This window comes from Helianthus annuus, chromosome 15 (assembly GCF_002127325.2).
Source record: "Helianthus annuus cultivar XRQ/B chromosome 15, HanXRQr2.0-SUNRISE, whole genome shotgun sequence".
Taxonomy (NCBI): Eukaryota; Viridiplantae; Streptophyta; class Magnoliopsida; order Asterales; family Asteraceae; genus Helianthus; species Helianthus annuus.
The window spans coordinates 167,943,054-167,961,138 of record NC_035447.2 but is presented as its reverse complement, the minus strand read 5'-3'; the positions used below and the strand labels follow the sequence as shown (position 1 = coordinate 167,961,138).

Below are 18,085 nucleotides of genomic sequence, written 5' to 3'. Positions count from 1 at the left end.
ATACGTGCCTTATTTTACACAACATGATTATAAAAGACGACGGAAGGGCGATAGCACCGGTTCATATTCAAGATCCTCCAGTCGAACCCGTCTTCGATGATACAGCCTATACGGAGCTCATTGACGAAGACACGCATTGGAGGCTAAAACACGATCTCGTTGAGCATCTCGGAAGTTTAGATTTGCCTCACCTTGAAGTTGATTCGGACGAGGAGTAGTTTGTTTTTATATTTTTTTAGGTTGAATGTATCTTTTTTTCTAGTTCGAATGTTTTTTTTTTTAATTTAATGAAATGTCTTTTATTTAATTTTTATTTTTACTAATCTTTTTTTAATTTATAAAACATGCATTATTTTAGAATAAAAAAAAAAAAAAAAAAAACAACTCACCTAATAGGTGAGTGCCGCCATCAAAACAAGGTATTAGGGGAGTGTATTAGGGGAGTTGACGTGGCTTGATCTGATTGGCTATGTGTAAGATGGGGGACTCACCTATTAGGTGAGCACCCCTTACACCCTAACAACTTGAACATGGCTAGCAGAAGTTATGGATTCAATGATGACGTCATCATATAACAATATTTATTATTATCTTGAGTTTGACATTTATAATTGTTCATGAGTTTGAAAAGGTAAGCTAAACAAAGGGATGTACATCTCATATTTCAAATTATTTGAAGTCAAAGCCAGCTAAGATATAACCACAAATCTTCATCTTAATAAAGCATATTAAAAAAATATATATAAAATATAACAAATATTTATATTGTTTACATGCCATCTTAGCTAAGCATGTTTCATAACCTAATATACTTGCAGCCTGCAGAATGACATCAAGCATGTTTGGATTCATGCATCTTAACATCTCTTCCAAGTTTAATAAAGACTAGGGATGTCAAATGTGTCGGGTTGGTGAGTTTTGCGGTTTTGGGTTGGCAGCTTGAACTGTTGAACCCGAACACAACCCATATATTTATTTGTGTAAGTGCAGTGGCGGAACTAGAAGAAAAATTTAGGGGTATCCCAATTTTTTTCCTAGAGTCATCGACTTGTCCCTCATAATTCAGGAGCCCTGTACAACTAGTAAAAATGTGCCCTTAAATATTTCTTTTACCTAGGGCCCTCCTTAAGAATTCATGATCTATCAGGGTCCTGTGCGACTACTAAGGATATATATATATATATATATATATATAAATATTAAACAGTTACTAATAAAATTTAGTAATTATAATAATGATATTTTGAGATAAGATAAAAGTGAAATTACGTATTAGTTAGGTAAAGATAAAATTACCTTTCTTAATCCATACTCTGTAATATAGTGCGACTTTCTAAGACCACACGGTGTGGATGTGGAAATCCGGCGTGGTGCACGGCGTTGTAGTTGGGGCTTGAGGATCTCCACCGGCGTGGGGGCAAATACGTGGGTTAGATGGTGGTGTTTCATTGGTGGGTGGATTTTGAGTTGTTTTTTTTTTTTTTTTTTTTTTTTTTTTTTTTATAAAAACGCAACTTTAAAAGAAAATTCATTTTGTAAGGAACTTTTTTGAAAAGCCTCCCTTTATTAATATAGATGTTTTTTTTTGCTTAAAAAAAATTAAATATTAATTCAAGTGTGAGTTTTGACTTTTGCATATTTCTGCTTTTCCATGTTCCCGATGTCTTAATAATAATATTAATATATGTCATCTTCTTCAACCTTTTAACAAAGCCGCTACAACGTCACCGGAAAATTTTGTTTTCTGTCAACTTAAAATTTCATATCATTTATCTTCTCCTACACTCAAGGTTCAGAGGTATCCCCATAAATAAATAAAACGGAGACTAAAAAACTTACATTTCGCTAAAAATGTTAGGGTATCCCGTGCAACCCCTCGCCCACACGTAGATCCGCCCCTGCTACCGATAAGAAGTTGAGCCGTAGCCCGTGCTACGGCTCGTTTAATGCTAGGTCGGGCTACGGCTCGTTTAATGCTAGGTCCGCCCCTGTGTAAGTGCATCAACCCATGGGCGTAGCTTTCAAGGGGCCGGGAGGGGCGCCCGACCCCCTGAACTTTTCTCTCAGTAGTGTTTATGTATGTACGTTTCGTATAGAATTTTTTAGGTATATACCTTTTCGACCCCCGGTTTTATAGAAAAAAAAATTACTTATATAGAATTTTTAGGTCCGGTGACTTCCGACCCCCCCGGTGGAAATTTTCAAGCTTCGCCACTGCATCAACCCTAATACAAACACACTTAAAATCATATAACCAGGACACGGGCCATTTCGCCCTCTATCTAAACGAGTCAAAAGGCTTGAAGGTTTGTAATCAAGTTGTAAATAGATTATAAGCGGGCTATGGTGTACATTGGTGGATCTTGAACCTAGTTTTCGGTAAAATCAGGGGGTTGGATTCTCAAAATCCAATATTTTACACTACATAAAATTATTTTAGGAATTTTTAGTAAAATTTACACTATGAAGTGAAAAACCGGGGGAAGGACCAGTCTGGAGCCATCCATGGTGGTATATGGATTGAAGAGTTGTAAACGGGCTAGTGGGTTGACTTGTCTCTATGACAACGCAATATTTCTGTGTGGTGTTACCTCTAATCTAGATTCATAAAAAAATGTAAAAAAAAAAAGATGAAATTTTATATAATTTGTGAAATAAAATGTCAACTTCAAAAATTTTTAAAATAATCCTTACTTGCTATGCATGCTTAAAACAAAAGTCAACTGTCACATTAAGGCCAAAATGCTAGATGTCATTTAACAGACAATTAACAAGATAAAGAATTAATCAACTTCTGGAACAAAATTCTGCAGTTGACCTTTCTTATACACAAAAAGTTCCTCTCTCTATATATATACCTATTCAACAACCTAAAATCATATCTAGTTTTCTTAAACAATTAACTTTGTTTCATCGTTTCTTTCCTCGAGCTCTTTCCTCGATCCACCTCAACGATGAATCATAAAGTTTCTAGTTCGATGATCATACTTATGATCCTTCTTGTATCGCTAAATTTTCATATATCGAGTTGCAGGAAGATCATCAACCATTCAACCAAAGAAGAAAGAATCCGGGCCAATTTTGTTTCTACTTTTCAGAGACACTTTCACACCAGACCCGAGTTCAAGAACCTTGAGAACGATGAGGTGTACAAAGAGTCAAAACGGCTCGTGCCAGGTGGACCGAACCCACTTCACAACTAATGAGTTCATGTTTAAAAAGTCAAGGACAAACGGGCTAGACCTTCACCGAGGGACTAGTGGTAGAACTGTCTGTCACTGAAGGTCCTCTGATTTGTAGTAAGAGGAAATGAAGATTTTCTTGTGTTTATATATAGGTTTTTTTATATTTATATTCTTTTGGTAAGATTTGTTTTGTAGAATTGAGATTGTAATAGAAAGTTTTATGTTTATTTGTATGTGTATGTATATTCATTAAATGGAAGGAGTGCTTAGACTCGAACCATTTGGTTGGGTTGGGTTAGTGATGTGTGTGAGCCCATATGAACCTAGACCAGATGTGGCTAGAACCCTTTTAACCATCTAGGTTGCAACCAAAAAGTCAACTTTTGAGTTTGAGTGGGTCATGCCAATCCAGCACAGTATTCAAACCGCACTCAAAAAAAACTAATGAAAACAATATCATCCTTTATGTATATGAATATTTTTAACATATATGATTATTTTGTGAGTTTTAGAATGATATATATATGAACATGAATATGTTTTAGCATTGAAATATTTGTTTGGATGTTTAGATAGAGGAAAGTTTTAACTAGTGTTCTCATAATCAGACTGGTCGGCCGGGCATGAAACCACATAGTCAACCAGTCAACGGTCTAATTGAGTATTTTTAAACGGTCTTCATTTGGTCAGAGCCCAGTTATGGTGTCGACCGTTCAAACGACGAAGCAGATCAATGGTTGGACTGTTTTTTCCTTTAATACTATAGGCTTTGCATTGTTTATTCTATTTTTTTCTGTAAATTTTACGGATGCACACCAAAAAATAAAGTAGTCCATATTTTTGTTTTAAATTAGTAATATATATTGTTAATGGAAAAATATTTTATGAAATAGTATAGTTTTTAAAACTAGTCCCGACTAATGAGCTAGTAAAACCGTGTTTTCAATAATAAAGTCACATGGTGTCAATTTAATAAGTGTCGTGCTAAACGTACAACATCTATTTTTATTAAATACGTACTCTCTCTCTTTATATGTGATATACCTCTTCCAATCTTTCATACACTGTCTACCAACTTATCATCCTGCCCATTAAATAATATTCGTATTTAAGTGATCAAGGTGTAATCTTGTCAATCCTCACAAAGTCAAAGATAGAAACTATTATACAAGTTAACATTATCAAAAAGTCAAAATTTATGATCCACATTACTCCCAACGACAATCAATAACCACCATTTTTATAATGCTAATGGGTCAAGATGAAAATGCATACTCAAAAAGATTTTCATATATATCTTGCAACATATTTCATACTTAAATGTCTCTACTACATCTATAGACATATACGTGACCTATACATAACATATATTACACATATACGATACTTATACCACACCAATACGAGACCTAAACTTATACAATAGTATACTATACATACCAGGTACCAAATGATACTATATTACACCTATAGGCTTATACAGACTTATACTACGCAAAAAACTTTCGATAATGCTTGCTAAAAGAAGATTAATTTAACAATGTTTTTTATTTTTATTTTTAAAAGTTTACTTAATATTTTATAAATTTTTGCTAAAACGATAATATTGTATAAAAATGTTTGTAAAAAAAGAACCTTCTATACGCCCATTGGCTAAATGAGGCCTACACGACTTGCGAGGCCCTATACGATGAATATGTAATATTAAAAAAAAAAACTTTTATACACCTCATATAGGCATAGACGAAGTCTATATGGGGCAGAGCTATACGCCCCGTATACACCTATACGAGGCGTATTAACCAGCCGTCAAACATCATATGACATAATTCGTCTTTCTTGAAAATTGAAAAGGCTATACGTCATGTATTGACCAATACGAGGCGCATTGGCGGTGTCTAAATAGGTGACGGGTATTGCTATAGATGGACCCTTTATTTAATACTCATTGTTTATTACTTTTTTTTTTGATTCACCACAAAATTTTATATTAATAAACAGATAATTTACATCGAGATAGTTGGTAAACGGGCAACAAGCTGCGCCGCTACCCCTTTTTGAATAGCAAAACTAAGCCTTTTAAAAACTACGTCCATAGATCTCGGGGTCATAACATTACTATGCATGACCCTTTGAACTCGACTAAGTAGGTCCACAGCCTCTGGCGCCAGAAAACCAAAAGTATCAAAAGCAAAAGGGATAAACACGTGCTGGTTGTCAAGGCACGCTTTCTCATGCTTGATCACTTTACCCGAAGCAGCTTTTAAAGCAGCCTGACCCACTGTGAAAGCACTACTCCCTAAGCCCACTAGCGGGGAAACCCCTGTTAGATCCACACAGGCGTGTTTTCCTCCTACCCATCCAAAGACAAGAATGTCGGCTGGTCGAAGGGTAGATCTCCCTTCCAACGGGTCTGTTAAGAAATTAACGGGTGCCTCTTTCTTAGCAGAAATACCAGCGCACCTGAATATGTCAAAAAGGACATCCCTAACCAAATCATGTCGGTATTTGAACCCCGGGAGCTCTCTACAATGAATTGCATGCTCACCAAAAGAATCCAAACACGCCTTATGACAAACTGGGCATACCTCGTCAACTGGGAATAAAGGAATCATGAGGCGATACTTAAGGATAGTACGGTACTCCACCGGCGACATATGCTGGCCTAACCCATCTATAGGTATAGCAAGAAGAAAATCTTGTGCATATGGTGCTCGGAGACACTCAAAAACGGCTTTTTGTCTAACGGTCAAGTTAAACTGCACTTCGATTTCGTGGACAATTTTACTAAAAAGAGCACTCGCCAATGCATGTTGGGCTTTAGGGGGGGCGGTGTCCTTATTAGTGAAACCGCTGAAGTCAAAGCTTGGAATCGTATCACGAAGACAAGCCAAAGCACAAACATAATCAGAATCCATACCGCATATACCACTGTCTCTTAAGATGTGGTCCTGTAGCACCCACGATTGGGCCCTCGAGGCCACAAAAGCATAGGATGAAGCCTCTACAGCCGAATACAACCCCAAACCTCCAAACCTAATAGGTAAAGAAGCAAGTCGCCACTGGAGGTCTCCAAAGAAAGGACCTCCACAAACCACCAATTCCTCAATCGCCTCACGCAAACCTTTGTCAAAGAACAACGCTGCATCTTCCATGTGTACAGGTTGGCATGTCCTCAAGCCAAAGAAAAGTTTGGCAATGCCCATACAGGATCGAAGCAAGAGTAGTTCACTCTGCGGGTCACCTAATTTCGGTAGAAGACGCATCAAATCTACTGCCTTAGCAGCTCTTTTCTTTGCCAACCCACTAATAAAGCTTGCGTCTCTACTAACAGCCCCCCCAAGAAGCTTAACCCCCACTAATGGCCTCCCGATATCCCTAGGAAATAACCCTTCACGAAACTTGCTACCATCACAAGAAGGCCAAAATAGCTCAGTTTTCTTAAAATTAAGTTCAAGACCCAATGTTGGACCCGACACCCTAATGATGTCCAACACTCTAGCCACCTCTTCTGAACCTCCAATGACAGTCCCATCATCAAGATACCAAGCATGAAGGAGAAGCTTGCATTTGTCTCTAATCTGATGCACAAGGGGGTGCAAAACAAGAGCGAAAAGAAGTGGTCCTAATGGGTCCCCTTGCTGAACTCCCGTGGTAGACCAAATGTGCCCATCTCCAAGATACAATCTTGCTGGCTGTGCAAGAGACCCATCAGTGTGACGTTCACTTAGAACCCTATTGACACTGTGTAAAATGGCCTCAGCGCCACCCGACACGCCGACCCCAAACTGAAAATCATTAAGGTACTTGGTCATTTCTTTACCAACACCCTTCATAGCAACCTTGGAAACCAAACGCCTCCATATAGTACCCACTGCGATAGGTCTAATCCCATTGTCGGGTTTTAAAAGCGGTGTAAGGGGAGCAGACGCGACAAACTCTGCCAAACACGATGGGCATTTCCCCCCTAGCCATAAGTTGACTACCGCAGTGATAGCGCATAAGAGATCAGTGGCAATAGCAGACCCCTCTCCACATAAAGAATCCAAAATAACGCAGACAACTATTTTGTTTTAAATATTTGTCATATAAACCGGTTTTATAATAATCTGACTAACTAATAAAAGTTATTTGATGCCGATTAAATAAAAGTTGTGCTAAATGTATCTCACATTCTATCTTACTTAATGTACTAGTATACCATCTGTATACACCTATATATATCAAATCAAATCAAATCATATCTAAAGAAAACGTATAAGACGAATACCATTAGATAATAAGCATTGCTTCTTGATTGAGAAATGAAGGTGTAATCTTTTCCACTCCTTAAAAAAGTCAACTTCATTGTAGACACACACTATTATACAACTTAACATTACCAAAAAGTCAAAATCGGACCTGTGTATGATCCATAATACTCCAACTACAATCAATAAGCACCATTTTTATAATGCAAAATAATGTAATCAAAATAAAAATGAACACTAACACTTTCCTATGAATCTTTCTCAACATTTTTGCTTGAGTAAACAGCCAAAATAGTTCACGAGATTTAGTCACTTTATTTCAAAACTCAAACCTTTTTAAATCTATTATGTGGTTACAATTTTGTTGTCATTTTTATACAAAAACAAAATCTGATCAGATTTTTTAGTTAAAATCCAGTTTTTTTTTTTCCTCTCTTTTAATGAAGATCATTTTGCCCTTCATTAAAAGAGAGGAAAAAGAAAAAAACACTAGATTTTAACTAAAAAATCCGACCAGATTTTGTTTATATATGAAAATAAAAACAAGAGTTTAAATGCCATTTTAGTCCCTGTGGTTTGGGCCATTTTGTCAGTTTAGTCCAAAGGTTTCATTTTTAACCTGTGGGTCCAAAAAGGTTTCACAGTTGCCATTTTAGTCCACTGTGTTAACTTCATCCATTTTTTCTGTTAACGAGAAGGCCAATTCGGTCATTTTATATGGTTGAATTGCTCTTTTAGTTAACAGAATTACATACAAAATGACCGAATTGGCCTTCTTGTTAACAGAAAAAATGGATGAAGTTAACCAAGTGGACTAAAATGACAACTGTGAAACCTTTTTGGACCCATATGTTAAAAATGAAACCTTTAGACTAAACTGACAAAATAACCCAAACCAGAAGAACTAAAATAATATTTAACTCTAAAAACAAAATTAAAACCAGAGAGTTAGGGGTTGTTTGGTAGCCTCTGAATGGTCATTAAGAGGCTACCTCTTAATGGAACCATTAAGAATTTTACCAATGAGAAGGTAGAAGAATGTGACATGTGATGATTTACCATTCAGAGGTTACCTCTTAACCATTCAGACTTGAGGTTACCTCTTATTCATTCAGAGGTTTTAAACCATTAAGAGGTAGCATCTGAATGGTCATTAAGAGGCTACCAAACAACCCCTTAGTGGCCTAGTAAACAATTTTGACAGTTTATTCTTTTTCCTTTATCCAAAAAACAAAAACATTTGTTTGTCAAACAAACATGTCATCACACGTTACCGATTTACTTCATTCAATCTTTCTTTCACACCCTCTTGACTTCTTCATTCCGTACCCTGAATAACAATCATATTGCATCTAAATAAGCTGCTGCAACTCGATCGATCGGTGGTGGGTTTTCGAGTTTTCGGTTGCAGCCGGTGCACACCAGGTGTTTGTGAAATGTCCCCTGTGAAGTCACCCGAACAACACAGTGTTCGGGATGTGGGGAAAACGAATAAGGCAAGTTTATTTGGGGTTTTTAAACCTATACAGTTATACCCATATCTTCCATTTAGGATCTTTGATTGCATGCTGAGAAATCCCAAATCTTGTTGATGAAATTTAGGGTTTTGATTGATTTGTTTATCAAATGCTGTTTGTTGATTGTATTAGGGTTTATCCCAGAACTTGTGTTGAATTTTTGTGACTGTTGATTCTCTGTTTCTTGAAATTGCTAACACTATTCATTACAGCTGTTGAAGATGAATGTTATCTGTGTTTGATTATTTTGAGATGAAGTTGTAATGTTTGCAAGAATTTAGTTTGTAGTTGGGAACGATGAAGCGGATGAGCTCCCCCCAGGGTGGACAAAGGAGTTGAAAACAAGAAAATCCGGTTCAAGAACAAAAGTTGATCGGGTAAACGATACTGATTAATTTTCCAAATATTTACAATGATTCAAATATTCGATCTGTAGCATAACCATTTGTATCGTTTATGTTTCTAGCGCTACACGGATCCCGTCACTGGATACATATTCCACTCGCTCAAAGATGCCCAACGCTATGTCAAAACTGGTGAAGTGGGAAGCCTAGCGACCAAACCGAAGAACAACGAGTGTGTTGATACGGATAATAAAGATGAAAGATTACATGTTAGTCTGATTATACAACTTTCTTGTTCTTAAACTTTTTGAATAAATGATTCTAATGATTTAGAGTAAATTCCTTTTTGAGTCCCTGTGTTTAAGTGGTTTTAACCAGGTGAGTTCAAAATAAAATATTTTAACTACCTAAATACCTGGTTTTTCAAACCGTAACTATTTGAGTCCAACTAACTAACAATTGCAACAATTTGAGTCAAACTGACTAACTCTGTTCATATGACCTAATTTGCTCGGAATCTCACCGATAAATTGATTCCTACAGATTCAAATCGAACAAACTCAAAATCGCTTTCGGAAACTAACCGTACAACTTATTCCGGCTTAAATCGAGTGGCGTAAGCTGCATGCAAGTTGAAACAGATGCCGGAATGGTGCCGTTGATGAATTTTCTTGTGGTGGTGGTTGTTGTCTGCAAAGAGAAAGAGAGAAGAGGGGGGGGGGGTTGAGTGGTGAGAGTTAGTGTGTGTATGTTTATATATTATTTATTATATTTATATTTTGTTTTTAAGTGACAAGGGTATTTTTGTCTTTTCACCAAAAAACTAATAGACTTTACGGATGACGTTAGTAAAATGTACTCAAATGGTTATAGATTGAAAAATCAGGTACTCAGGTAGTTAAAATTTTTGATTTTGGACTCAGATGGTTAAAACCACTAAAACGCATGGACTCAAAAAAGTTATTTACTCAATGATTTATGATCTTGCTGATTTGGATCAGATGGAGGAAAAAGAAGAAAGGAGTGAATCGAAGGAACAACACAGTGCTCGGGATGTTGGGAAAACAAATAAGGCAAGTGTTTTTGTGATCTTTACTCTGTTATTTGTGGGTTTTGAGTGTGTTTTATGACAGAAATTGTGGTGTTTTATGACTTTGTACACTTTGTAGGAAAAATGGACTTTGTAGCCGAACCCCACCCTGTATAGATATATATATAGTGAAAGTGTTTGTACATTTTGCCTTAACGTACGAGCGTACGCAATCTCAAGTTCGCACGTTATAAACCCAGAAAGGAAATCTCGCATGTGGAAAAAACCAGAAATCGCATGTTAAAAAAAATTTCGCATGTTCAAAAAAAAATCGCATGTTGATATTGCATCTCGTACGCAGGGGCGTAGCATTTAAGGGGCCGGGAGGGGCGCCCGACCCCCAGAACTTTTCGCTCAATAGTGTTGTACATGTAGTTTTCGTATAGAAATTTTTGGGTATATACGTTTTCGCTCGCCCCCCCCCCCCCCCCCCCCCCCGGGGTTCTATAGAAATTTTTGGGTATATACGTTTTCGACCCCCCCGACGAAAACTTCAAGCTTCGCCACTGATCGTACGTTAAGGCAATTTGTACAATAACCGGCCTCTATACATATAGGGTTTATCTCAGAATCTGTGTTGAAATTGTATGATAATTGTGTGTTGATCCTCTATTTCTCGAATATACAAACACTATTATATGACAGTTGTTGAAGATGAATGTAATATCTGTTTTATTATTTTTATAATAATAAAGTTGTAATTTTTGCAAGAATTCAGATTGTAGCTGAGAACGATGAAGCGGATGAGCTCCCCCCAGGGTGGACAATGGAGTTGAAAAAAAGAAAACCCGGTTCAAAAACAAAATTTGATCGGGTAAACGATACTGATTAATTTTCCAAACATTTACGATGATTCAAATATTCGATCTGTAGCATAACCATTTGTATCGTTTATGTTTCTAGCGCTACACGGATCCCGTCACTGGATACATATTCATCTCGCTCAAAGATGCCCAACGCTATGTTAAAACTGGAGTATTGGGGAGACTAGCACGCAAACCGAAGAACAATGAAGATGAAAAATTACATGTTAGTGTTATTAACTGATTATACAACTTTCTTGTTCTTAAACTTTTTTTAGTAAAATGACATTTTCGTCCCTGAGGTTTGGCTAGTTTTGCGACTTTCGTCTAAAGGTTTGTTTTTCCGCATCAGGATACAAAAGGTTTGAAATCTTGCTATTTTCATCCGGCTCGTTAATTCCATCTGTTTTCTCCGTTAAGTCAGGGGTATTTCTGTGTTTTTTGTTAACTTAGTGAAAAAGACCGAATACCCCTGGAAAACGCTGAATTACCCTTTTAGTTAACAAAAAGACGGAAATACCCCTGACTTAACGGAGAAAATGGATGGAGTTAACGAGCCGGATGAAAATGGCAAGATTTTAAACCTTTTGGATTCAGATGCGGAAAAACAGACCTTTGGACGAAAGTCGCTGTTAGAAGAGATATAATAAAATATTATTAGATAAAAACGAAAACTGGCCAAACCTTAAGGACGGAAATGGCATTCTATAAAAAAGACGGAAATACCCCTGACTCTATTTTCTTTTAATAAATGTTCCTACTGATTTATGATGTTGCTGATTGTGATCAGATAGAAGAAAGGAGTAAATCAAAAGATAGTGAAACTTTGAGGCGTAAACGACCACTGGATAATACAGGAACCGAATTTAGCGAAACTGGTAAGTCGGAACTGATTCACCGTGCTTCAAAAAGACTAGCGGCACCATCACCGCCAGAGCCTAAAACCCGTCAAGCTACACGACTAGCGGAAGTGACAGTTGATGCATCGGTCTCATCACCATCACAGGTAGAACCTAAAACCCGTAACGCTACACATAAAGGTGGAATCAAAATCATATCACCACCACCATCACCGCCAGATACCAGAATCAAGATCGATGCATCAGTAACACCGCCACCTGTTTCTAAAACCCGTCAAGCTGCACACCAATCTGGAATCGAAATTGATTCACCAACATCATTGCGAGATTCTAAAACTCGTCATGCGACACCGCTAGTGGGAACGGAAGTTCCATCGCCGCCACCTCAGCCAGAGCCTAAAACCCAACAAGCCAAACATCTATATAGTATCGTAGATAATGCATCACCAGCGTCACTGCCACCGGCTAAAACTCGCAGAGCTACACGACAAGCGGGTATCGAAATTAACGCACCACCACCGTCACTGCCGGATACCCGAACCGGCCGCCAGGCTACCCGAGCTAGACTTGTTAATCTGGCTAGTCCGAAAAAAACCGACAAAAAAACCGAAGCGGAAAAGATGACCGACAAGCATAATCAAGAAAACCATGGGAATCCTAAAGAACATAATAACAAGATTGAGATGGGACCCGCCACATTGCCGCCAGTGTATTTTGAGAAGAAAGAATTGCCTGCGGTCAACGCTACAGTAAGCAACCCAATGCCACAATCCGGTTATGGTTACGGAGGGAACATGAAGTCGTCAGACTCGTCAATCAACTTTTCCATGAACGATTTGTGGACAGACCCGTGCATCGAATTCGCTGTAAAAACACTGACAGGCGCAATCCCATGTGAGGATTTAAACAAACCCGAAAATCCGGCACCGTCGCCGTTAAAGGTGCCGTTAGAAGATCTCTGGACAGACCCGTGTATTGAATTCGCTGTAAAAACTCTCACAGGTGCAATTCCGGTTGGGGAAAATGATCGTTTACAGCAACGAACCGACACCAGTAGAAATACCCGGGCCCCACATGATTTCTATCTGCCTGATGTGGGCCCCGCAGGGCAGAATAAGCAACAGCAACAGCAGCAGCAGGGTTCGACGTATGGAAACGTTGGTTTTCAAAATTCGGGTAATTTTGCTAACGGGCAGTGTTCGAGATATAGGTTCTTTTAGTAAAGTTATTACCGTTAAAATGTGCAGTTTGCAGACAGACAGACAGACAGTCAACCACATAGAATGTTAGTTTTAAGGTAGTCTTGTGTTGATGTTTTTTGTAATGTATTTGAAGTTTCTGATCAGTTGTAAACTGTATTTTGAAATGGTAACTGCTGATTAGCTGCTGGTTGTTAGACTCAGCCCTCTTTTGTTGGAGACCATGGTATCTAGTGTATACGGGTTGACCCGGCCCATTTTGACACATTCACTAGTCCTTTTGAAACTCTTTCGTTATGTCTATTCTATCGTTGTATTTCTTTTCATTAATTAAGCTTGCAAAATTTTTACTATATTTGTTGAATTTTTGCAGCACTCGAAAACGATTAGCTGAGTGGTAACTGTTAAAACCGAACCAAAATAACTGAACCAGCTAAGAACTTGATAACCGATGAAGAGCCTGCGACTTAAGAGCAGCTCAATGATTTACTTAGAGAGACTATATGTAAAACACATGCAATATGATAAACATACATATATGACTACATGAGTGACTTTGATTTTCTTTCGTTCTCCAAATTTAAATATAACAAGATAAAAAGTGATCTTATGTGAGATTATGAGGACCGGTACCGAATTTACCGAACTGGAATATTTTCGGTACCGATTCGGTACTTACTTTTGATGTTTTCGGAATTTCAGTATCGATTTGATGCCTACTTTTGATGTTTTCGGTACCGAACTGTACCGTACCGGGTATTTTTGGTATCGTTACCCGTTTTTGGAGATTTTCGGTACCGGTATTTTCATTACTGGTACCGGTTGGTACTGAGCTCATCCCTAATCCATTAGGCTATATGCCATTTGGTATCCTCTGTCATATAGCTTGAAAAAAACTAAAAAAACAACCACAAAGACCTCTAGAACAATTATAAGTTGTTTTTTTTTTACATTACATTTATCCCATATTGGACTTACATTTGCACACTAAAACTCAAGGCTTTTATGCCAAATTTCTTAGTGATCTCAATCCTAATAGACACTTCATAACTAAGAGAGAGGTCATATATTAGCAATAGAAAAGTGGTTGTGAGACTTGTAATATCTACCTTCATATATTCATGTTTGTATTTTTTTTTTTTTTTTTTTACAAATGATCCCACCAAAGTTAAAGTTAACTAGTGAAAGTGATAAATGTCAAGTGAACACCACCGAAATAAATTGTAGAGAAAATAATTAATTTGTACTATATCCGAGAAAAAATGTGTGCAAGTGAACTCTACCTAATTAGAGAAAAGTTATTGGTGAAGATAAACTCTTGGTTGATGGCAATAAGTTAATGTACGTGTGTTAGTTAACACTTACCTAAACTACTATAACCAACGTGTGTGTAGCCTAGCGTAATCATGGTGTAATGGAAATGTAACTCTCCCCACGAGATTGAAGGTTTAGTCTGGTAAACAAATGTGTAGATTTGGGAGTATGACTAAAGAGTGTGTGAGTTAGCTAGTCATAAAAAAACCTTTAACCAACATATATTATGTTCATGTGTTGATTTTTTCTCTATTTAAACTTCGAGCATCCACAATGTAGGGATTTATCTCGTCTGGAACCGACGTGGAGCAAAGATGGAGAAGCGAGAGTGATGGTATGGAAGAAAGAAGTGGTGTCAAGTCCGGAATTCCGGATGGCAATTGAGGTGTCCAGAGCAGTTTTGTGTGGGGCGAGACGGAGAGAGGAGAGAGAAACGGGCCAGGGCTAGAGAGAGAAGAGTGAGATGGCATCCAGATCTCCTCACCACGCAGTGAATGCTCATATTTACATATTGTTTTCAACCTTCATATTTTTTTTACAATAAATAGTTTATAAACAAATAATACATATTGTTTTCCACCTTCATATTTTTTTTTTACAATAAATAGTTTATAAACAAATAAAGATTTTTAAAACGGGATTCAAAACTTTAAAATGATATTCACCTCACGTGGGTTCTTTCAAATTCGTATATTAGATAGATCAGCTCTAATTTACTCTAGCACATCGAAACTAATCTGATTCAAACTTTTAGCTAGTTCATCTCAAGTAACTCACCTCTTCCGCACCTCCTATCTTCACGTTAATATAATCCTCACGTTAAGTTGTTTTAGTATTTGTTGAAAGAACAACACGAACATAACTTCTAAAACCTTAAATTACAACAATAACTTGTGCTATGAAATAAAAGAAAAACCTTAATAAAAGTGTCAAAAATGAACACACACAAAATAAAAGGCCCAAAAACAACCCACAAGGCCCAACATAGGCCCAAAAACAAACCACAAGGCCCATCATAAAAATAAAACATCCCTAACTTATAAAAAAGCAGGACCGTATTCAATCAGCTAGGGTTTTCATCTTTTACAAACAAGGGGAAGCTGCGGCCGTCAATATGGTTCTCAAGTACGTTCTCTCATCTTTAATTCATCACTTCAACCTATAGATTCATCATCTATATCTATTTCGTAATGTTACACAATATTGTTTCTGTTGTCTGCGTAAGTTAGGGTTTCAAACGCATGAAATTTGATTTATTGTTCATAAGAAACTCAGATTTTCACTGAATCTGTATGGTTTTCACTTCATTACCTGTTTATATGCGAATTTAATTGATAGATTGGTTAATTATAGGCTATTGATGCTTGATTTTAGGTTTTTTCTAGAGTTTTATACATGCTATTTGGTTATAATATTTAATTTTACTTTTACTTTGGTGGTTGTTCATAAGGAACTCAGGTTTTCACTGAATCTGTATGATTTTCACTTCATTACCTGTTTATATACGAATTTAATTGATAGATTGGTTAATAATAGGCTATTGATGCTTGATTTTAGGTTTTTTTCTAGAGTTTTCTATATGCTATTTGGTTATAATGTTTAATTTTACTTTTACTTTGGTTGTTGTTATAGGACTGAGCTATGCAGATTCAGTGGCCAGAAGATTTATCCTGGTAGGGGTATTAGATTCATCAGATCTGATTCACAGGTATATATTATTTGACTATTTGAATTTTTTCATTTTAGTGCAGTTTTTCAATTACTAAACACATAAACCGGTGTTTTTAGGTGTTTTTGTTCGCAAATTCCAAATGCAAAAGGTACTTTCACAACAAGCTGAAGCCGTCAAAGCTTACATGGACCGCGATGTACCGAAAGCAGCACAAGAAGGTGGGGGATGTTTGCTGAGCTAGTTGTTTTATGATGTGTCAGAATATGATATAAGTGCAATTGTTGATGGTGTTTTTAATGGTTTTAAAACAGGATCTTGCTCAAGAGGCTGTGAAGAAGAGGCGTCGTGCGACCAAGAAGCCGTATTCCAGGGCTATTGTGGGAGCTACTTTGGAAGTTATTCAGAAGAAGAGAAGTGAGAAACCTGAAGTTCGTGATGCTGCTAGAGAGGCTGCTCTTCGGTATGGCTGTTTTTTCTGTTTTAGTCGTAGATACAAGTGGAAAACAGAAACGAGCAGGTTGGGCAGGGTGCGTAAATGTGTTTTGAGTCAATATATGCACCTTTTATACATGGGTGGCTTAGAGGTTGTAACTATGGCTGCAAACGAACTGAACTATTTGTTTGTTAAGAAATGTTTGTGTTCACAAACTGTTCATGAACACTTACCGAACGAGATTTTATGTTCGTTTGTTCAGGAAATGAACTTGTTTGTGTTTGTGTTCGTTTGTGTTTGTTTGTTAGTTTTAGGCAACAAACGAAAATGTATGTTGATGAACACAAATGTGCACAAACTAATGTTCATTAACACAAATGTAAACAAACGAACACAAACAAGCGTTCATGAACAAAATATATAAAATTTTGAGGTATTTAAATATAAATATAATATAATATAAAAACTAAAAACACTATGAATGCAAACGAACACGTTCACAAACCTAAATAAATGAACGCGACATATGTTCATGTTCGTTCATTAAACTAAATGAACGAAATTTCTAGTTTGTGTTCATTTGTTAATAAATGAACGAACACAAACAAGCTTCCCGCTGAACGGTTCACAAACTGTTCGCTGAACGTTTGGATCATTTGCAGCTCTAGTTGTAGTCTGCCTGTGTCTTGCTCACTGTTAGCAGGGTATTGGTAGGGCCTCATGAGTTCTACTTAACGTGTTTTCATAGTCACAAAAAAAATTATACATTTTGGTTTGCTTATGTTGACTTTAATATTTTTTTGTTCGATTTGCAGTGAAATCAAGGAAAGAATCAAGAAAACTAAGGATGAGAAGAAGGCAAAGAAAGCCGAGGTTGCATCAAAGCAGAAGGTCCAAGGTAAAGCTGGGAATGCGCCTAAAGGAGGTAAGGGACCTAAGCTCGGAGGCGGTGGTGGGAAGCGTTAAATTCCAATTTCTGTTCTCTTTCATTACTAGATAATACATGTTAGTCAAGATTTTGAGCATTTTCTATTTGTTCTTGTCGGTTTTGTTGAGTCGAACTTGTATTTTAGATGTTTCTTATCCTTCACAATGGTTTTGTGAAATTGAAGTAACTTGATTTTATAATTTTGGTGTGGCTTTTGTATTACAATCTCTTCTAAAATCTAAGTCTAAAAACCGAACTGAATATTCGGCCTCGGTTCGGCCATTTAAGGTCGTAAGAAGGCAGAAACCTGCGTTTTTTTTTTAAGAAAATTAACAAGATTTGTTAACTGAATTTGGGTTTCATCAACTGTCTTGAAGATGATGATTTATTGATGAATATCTTTTCTTTAAGAACAGTTAGCTTGTCAACTTTGTTAACTTGTCACCATTAACCTCAATGATAGTACTACATTGTTCACATCATCTTCTTT

The 18,085-nt window shown here is 37.0% G+C and overlaps 2 protein-coding genes across 4 annotated transcripts; both read left to right on the top strand.

The window, feature by feature from the left end:
• Positions 1-8,700: 8,700 nt before the first annotated feature.
• LOC110912941 (methyl-CpG-binding domain-containing protein 13) lies at positions 8,701-13,513 on the top strand. 2 transcript variants are annotated; one of them, XM_022157780.2, is made up of 7 exons: positions 8,701-8,931; positions 9,234-9,329; positions 9,419-9,565; positions 10,298-10,369; positions 11,105-11,200; positions 11,290-11,415; positions 11,980-13,513. In XM_022157780.2, the coding sequence occupies exons 1-7, from the start codon at positions 8,872-8,874 to the stop codon at positions 13,267-13,269; spliced, it is 1,887 nt and encodes a 628-aa protein (XP_022013472.1). In that variant the 5' UTR covers positions 8,701-8,871; the 3' UTR covers positions 13,270-13,513. The 2 variants fall into 2 exon arrangements, with proteins under 2 accessions (XP_022013472.1, XP_035839544.1); XM_035983651.1 differs by lacking the exons at positions 8,701-8,931; positions 9,234-9,329; positions 9,419-9,565 and adding an exon at positions 10,126-10,182.
• A 2,035-nt stretch (positions 13,514-15,548) lies between these two features.
• Positions 15,549-17,795, top strand: LOC110912942 (60S ribosomal protein L24). 2 transcript variants are annotated; one of them, XM_022157781.2, is made up of 5 exons: positions 15,549-15,687; positions 16,195-16,270; positions 16,351-16,452; positions 16,546-16,751; positions 17,483-17,795. In XM_022157781.2, the coding sequence occupies exons 1-5, from the start codon at positions 15,677-15,679 to the stop codon at positions 17,631-17,633; spliced, it is 546 nt and encodes a 181-aa protein (XP_022013473.1). In that variant the 5' UTR covers positions 15,549-15,676; the 3' UTR covers positions 17,634-17,795. The 2 variants fall into 2 exon arrangements, with proteins under 2 accessions (XP_022013473.1, XP_022013474.1); XM_022157782.2 differs by having other exon boundaries at positions 15,551-15,687; positions 16,546-16,694.
• Positions 17,796-18,085: the final 290 nt, after the last annotated feature.

What these genes read in the sequence shown, in the direction of transcription:
- LOC110912941 (XM_022157780.2), top strand. Translation starts at nt 8,872, where the DNA reads ATGTCCCCTGTGAAGTCACCCGAACAACACAGTGTTCGGGATGTGGGG. An exon ending in ATAAAGATGAAAGATTACAT is followed by an intron (nt 9,566 to 10,297) that starts GTTAGTCTGATT and finishes GATTTGGATCAG; the next exon opens with ATGGAGGAAAAAGAAGAAAG. An exon ending in CAAAAACAAAATTTGATCGG is followed by an intron (nt 11,201 to 11,289) that starts GTAAACGATACT and finishes TTATGTTTCTAG; the next exon opens with CGCTACACGGATCCCGTCAC.
- LOC110912942 (XM_022157781.2), top strand. An exon ending in ACCGAAAGCAGCACAAGAAG is followed by an intron (nt 16,453 to 16,545) that starts GTGGGGGATGTT and finishes GTTTTAAAACAG; the next exon opens with GATCTTGCTCAAGAGGCTGT. An exon ending in TGGAAAACAGAAACGAGCAG is followed by an intron (nt 16,752 to 17,482) that starts GTTGGGCAGGGT and finishes TTCGATTTGCAG; the next exon opens with TGAAATCAAGGAAAGAATCA.